This window comes from Primulina huaijiensis, chromosome 4 (genome assembly GCF_012295235.1).
Source record: "Primulina huaijiensis isolate GDHJ02 chromosome 4, ASM1229523v2, whole genome shotgun sequence".
NCBI lineage: Eukaryota > Viridiplantae > Streptophyta > Magnoliopsida > Lamiales > Gesneriaceae > Primulina > Primulina huaijiensis.
The window spans coordinates 13,121,253-13,127,356 of NC_133309.1; the positions used below are offsets into that span (position 1 = coordinate 13,121,253).

The following is a 6,104-nucleotide window of genomic DNA, read 5'->3' on the forward strand; positions in this document are numbered from 1 at the left end:
ATGTTGTGGCATATGCCTCGAGACAGCTGAAACCACACGAAACTAGGTACCATGTGCATGATTTGGAGTTGGCAGCCATTATTTTTGCCTTGAAGATATGGCGACACTATTTATATGGTACCTCGTTTACGATTTATACGGATCATAAAATTTTGAGATTTTTGTTTACTCAGACAGAGTTGAATATGAGGCAGAGACGGTGGTTAGACTTGTTGAAAGATTATGATTGTGAAATTGAGTATCATCCTGGTCGAGCAAATCTTACAGCTGATGCATTGAGTCGTAAAGTTAGTTGTACTGCAGAGTATGTGAGTCGTTTATCAGCTATGATGATGTCTTGTTGTTCTTTGGGATATGATTTTGATATTTCGACGACTCCTATCCAGGTATCTTCCTTATTAGCTGAACCTGATATATATGGTTGTATTCGTGACGCACAGATGACAGATGAGATAGTTCAGCGATGGAAGCAGTTGGTTTCTCGGAAACAAGATACTTGTTTTAGAGTGGCTGATGATGGCAGTTTGAGGATGAAGGATAGATGGGTAGTTCCTGATACACCTGAGTTGCGCCAGGGCCTGGTGCGACGTGCACATTGTTGTCGTTATTCTATCTACCCTGGTGGCAAGAAGATGTATAAGGATCTACGCTCTCAGTTTTGGTGGAATGGAATGAAACGTGATGTGACTGATTTTGTGCGTCGATGTCTTAATTGTCAACAGATCAAAGCTGAGAAGAGAAGGCCGGGAGGTGAATTGAGGAGTTTAGAAGTACCGACTTGGAAATGGGAGCACATATCAATGGATTTTGTGACTCATTTACTAAGAAGCACTGGAACTATTGATGCTATTTGGGTGATTGTTGATCGATTGACGAAAGTTGCACATTTTGTACCCTATAGGATGAATAGTACATATTTGACGATGGCACAGTTGTATATACGAGAGATCGTACGGTTGCATGGGATTCCAGTGTCTATTATATCTGATAGAGATCCTCGATTTACTTCTCATTTTTGGGAAGGATTGCAGACTGCGATGGGGACAGAGTTGAGATTGAGTACAGCTTATCATCCTCAGACAGATGGTCAGACTGAGCGTACTATTCAGACGCTGGAGGATATGTTGCATGCTTATGTTATGGATTTTAAATCTGTTTGGCATTCATCTATTCCATTGGTGGAGTTTGCGTATAACAATAGTTATCAGAGTAGTATTCAGATGGCTCCATTTGAGGCATTTTATGGGAGGCGTTGTAGATCTCCGTTATACAGGGATGATATTGATCGAGCTGCAACTACCGGTCCTGATATGATTCATGAGATGGAACAGAAAGTAAAGTTGATGCAGCAGCGATTGAAAGCAGCTCAAGATAGACAGGCCGCCTATGCAAATAAAAGACGAAGACCCTTAGAGTTTCAGCAGGGCGACCGAGTATTTTTGAAAGTGTCTCCTTTTCGTGATACAGTACGATTTGGTATGAAAGGAAAGTTGGCACCGAGATATGTTGGCCCGTATGAGATATTGCAGCGGATAGGCACTTTGTCTTATCGATTGGATCTACCTCCATCTTTATATGGTATTCATGATGTGTTTCATGTGTCGATGTTGCGGAAGTACGAGCCAGATCCTTCACATGTGTTGGATATTTATGATGTTCAGTTAGATCCTGATGTGTCTTATATTGAGAGACTAGTTTGTATTTTGGATCGATCTGAAAGAAAACTTCGTAGTAAGCTTATACCGATGGTGAAGGTTCAGTGGGAGCATAGAGATGTCGAAGAGGCCACTTGGGAGACAGAGCGGTATATGAGGGATCTCTACCCCTACTTATTCTGATGGTATGAAGTATCTTTATTTATGCATGTTATTACTGTTGTTGATTAATTTCGGAGTCGAAATTCATTTAAGGTGGGTAGAAATGTAATGCCTGAAGTGAATATCACAAGTTGTTGATTTAGTAATGTGAGATTACTAAATAATTAATGATTTTTAAAGAGAGAAATATGACATATTTTGGTCATATGAAGTCCAAATGATTTGAGATTTGGATATAACGTAGAAAACTCAAAGATATAGAAGTTCCATGTTTTGAGTTGTGAAAAATTTGATCGTTTGACTGGTCCAAAGGGATATACCGATGTTAAAATATTAAATATTATTTATTATATTATATTATATTATTAATATAATATTATATAATATTAAAAAAAAGAGATAAATTTCAAAAATTACGTGAAATTCATTCACAAGTTTTGACAGAAGGTTCGAGGGAGAGGAAGAAGAATTTTGATTTTTTCTTTTCTATCTTGCGACTTATCGGTTTATCCAATCGACAAACCGACTTCAGTTCTTGAATCGTTGACACGAGGTCTTCGATTTGAGGTATAAATTTTATAGTTTTGGTGGTGTTTGAAATTCTTCGATTTTTGGAATAAATCCGATAAATTGTTAAATCATACTGAAATTGAAGATTGTTGAATAGTGTATGATCTTAACGAAGTAGAGAAGATTATTGTGTTATTGTTTTGAATTATTTCTAATTTATTATAATTAGAGATTTTAATTGTTGGATTGAGATTGGAGAGTTGTTTGTCAGTTGTTATTAATTCCGATTGTATATTCGGAATCTACGAAGTATAGGCTACACGTTGATATAAAGTTTTTTGTAATTTGACGGATTTTGTAAAATAGCCTATTATTTGTTGTTAAATTAATTAGGGTGTATTTGATGGTAGTATTGTTAATTAAATACACGAGAATATTAAATTGATGAAAGATAAGAATTTATAATCGAGTTTTATATTTTCTTGAATTAATTGTTGTTGGGCTATTTGATATTGTATATTGAGACTGTTATGATTGTGTTGATACGGTGACAATGATCTGATAATTGTTATTGAATTATTTAGATACAACACAAGCCTCAGGATCAAAGAAATAGCCAGATTAGATATATACTCGATTATCATGTACGTGTTGACGTACAAGCATATGTTGTTAATGTTTAGTATTGATGAATACTATTGCGTTGAACGATGATAAATCATTGGTATTGGGTGATTTTATATTATATCTGTTGTTGTTTATTATCGTTGATATTGTTGGCTGTCGTTTGTTGGGAGACGTCACGTTGATGTTGTTCATTCGACGGTATTGATGTCGCCGGTGTTAGAGTGCGACGTATCGTCGATGTTATTCGTTCAACGATATTGCTGTCGCCGGAGTAGGGGTGCGACGTATCGTTGATGTTATTCGTTCGACGATATTGCTGTCGCCGGTGTTGGGGTGCGACGTATCGTCGATGTTGTTGTTGCAGTAGTATGGGAGTGATGACGTTGATATCGTTGGTGGTTTGATTGTCCAGAGACAACAAATGGAGTATTTCTGTTATCATTCCAGTTATATTTTATATTGTTGATAATATAACTGTTATGTATTACGATGATGATTGTTGTGTATGCTCACCCTCACTACAAGAAATACTGCATACAACAACGCACATACGACAACGGTTTTTCACAAAAACCATTGTCGTGTGTTTTTTAACAACGGTTTTATCGAAAACCGTTGTCTTTTGGGGGGCAAAACCGTTGTCTCTGGGGGGTCAAAGACAACGGTTTTTAAAAACTGTTGTCTTTTTGGGGTCAAAGACAACGGTTTTTGGGATCAAAAACAACGGTTCTATAGAACCGTTGTCTTTGAGCGTTTTTTTTGGGTCAACGACAACGGTTCTATGAACTGTTGTCGATTAGCGTGTTTTTTTGGACAAACAACAACGGTTTTGGAAAACGTTGCAATATTTAGTGACGGTTAATTCATAAACCGTCGCTAATTTCCATCGCTACGTTTAAATTCGCGACGGTTTGAAAATAACCGTCGCTAATTTTAGCGTGTTTTATTGGACAAACAACAACGGTTTTGGAAAACGTTGCAATATTTAGCGACGGTTAATTCAAAAACCGTTGCTAATTTTAGCGACGGTTTGTCAAAACCGTCGCTACGTTTAAATTCGCGACGGTTATTAGTGTGCTTTTTTTGACAAACAACAACGGTTTTGGAAAACGTTGAGATATATAGCGACGGTTATTTAAATTAACCGTCGCTAATTTAGCGACAGATTTGTCAAAATCGTCGCTACGTTTAAATTAGCGACGGTTTTGAATTAACCGTCGCTAAATTTAGCGACATTGTTTTGAAATCGTCGCTACTTTTAAAGACAGTTTAAGTCCAAACCGTTGCCAAATAAAAATATGCGACGGTTTATCATTTACCTCGCCAAAACCCGTCGCAAACTGTCTATAAATATCTCCATTTTCGTTCCATTTTCCTCCACAACACTTAAAATTTTTCTCTTTTACACCATTTTATCACTTCACACAACACTTAAAATTTTTTTCACCACTTCATAACACTTGAAATTTTTCTCTCTTACACCATTTTATCACTTCACACAACACTTAAAATTTTTTAATCTTACACAATTTTATCACTTTCACACAACACGTAAAATTTTTCTAACCAATTTATAACACTTAAAATTTTTCTATTTTATACTATTTTACTACTTCACAACACTTAAAATTTTTTTCTTTTACACGATTTTAGTTTGGATTATTAGTTTCTTTTAGATTTATTAAATTATTAAAAGTATTTTTTTTATTTTTCGAAACAAATTAGCGACGGAACTCTTGAAAGATGACCGTCGCTAAAAATAGCGACGGTTGTGATTGCTACCGTCGCTAATTTTAAATTAGCGACGGTTTATATAATCGTCGTTGATTTAACTAGCGACGGTTAATATAACCGTCGCTAATTTAAAATTAGCGATGGGTAGAAATAACGACCGTCACTATTTTTTATTTGCGACGGTTTTAAAAACCGTCGCAAATTTGATCTTCCACAACGGATAAAAACCGTTGTCGTTGAACGGACTTTCAACAACACCCTCAGTTACAACAGTTTTAAATTGTCGTTTTTGTAGTAGTGCCTTTGGGGGCTGTTTCTGTTGGACAGGTTACAGGACTCTGCTGTGAGACAGGATAGTGGTGAAGGACTAGGTGTGTTTAGTCAAACAGTCCTGTAGTTCATAAGAGATAGAGACAGTATAGTTTATTGTCTTATTTGAGTTGTATGTGTGTATTTATTATACTGTTTCTGCTACACTGACGTAGATATTGTGGTGATTGCACTATTTTGTCGTATATGCATTATATTATTACGTCGTTGAGAATAAAATTTTTATGCATATGACGTCACATGTTGTCTGATGTTGTATGATTACGTGGCGAGGTTTGGGGCGCCACAACGAGCGTCATTTTAATAGTCTTGGGAATCCGACTAAAAAAGACCATGTTTGCCAATTTATAAGAAAATTGGATGGGAAGCATATCCTCGACTCATAGAAGGCGTTGAAGCCGTTTCTGGACGTAAAACCAGAGGAAAATTTTGAGCCACAATCACACTACTGTTTATATGCATGTGTGTTATTATTGTTTTTACTGTTTATTCTGTTTACAACCGTGACCCATAGTTTTGTCATGATAACATATAACCCCTATAAAATCTCTCATCTTTCTCTCTATTTTCACAGACCAAAAAGAAAGTAAAAACATGGTTGGATCCTCTGCACAAACATTGAAAAATATTTGTGTATTTTGTGGGTCGAGTCCTGGAAAAAATGAAGTGTTTGTAGAAGCAGCAAATAATCTTGGAAAGATATTGGCTGAGAGAAAAATTCACTTGGTATATGGGGGAGGTAATATTGGGTTAATGGGATCTGTTTCAACATCTGCACATCTTGGAGGTAGTCAAGTTTTGGGTATTATTCCTACAGCTTTAGGTGAAGGAAATATTACAGGTGTTACGATTGGGGAGGAATTAAAAGTTTCTTCAATGTATGAAAGAATCACCAAAATGATTGAAAATTCTGATGCTTTTATCGCATTACCAGGTGGTTTTGGTACATTAGAAGAAATTTTTCACACTGTTTCTTGGGCACAACTTAATATCCATAATAAACCTGTGGGCTTGTTGAATATCAATAATTATTATGACAGTTTGTTGACATTTCTTGATAAAGCTGTGGAACAGAATTTCATTTCA

At 36.0% G+C, this 6,104-nt stretch overlaps 1 protein-coding gene across 1 annotated transcript; it reads left to right on the top strand.

The window, feature by feature from the left end:
• Positions 1–1,220: 1,220 nt before the first annotated feature.
• LOC140974905 (uncharacterized) lies at positions 1,221–1,838 on the top strand. The gene has a single exon (XM_073438393.1). The coding sequence runs from the start codon at positions 1,221–1,223 to the stop codon at positions 1,836–1,838; it is 618 nt and encodes a 205-aa protein (XP_073294494.1).
• Positions 1,839–6,104: the final 4,266 nt, after the last annotated feature.

What these genes read in the sequence shown, in the direction of transcription:
- LOC140974905 (XM_073438393.1), top strand. Translation starts at nt 1,221, where the DNA reads ATGGCTCCATTTGAGGCATTTTATGGGAGGCGTTGTAGATCTCCGTTA.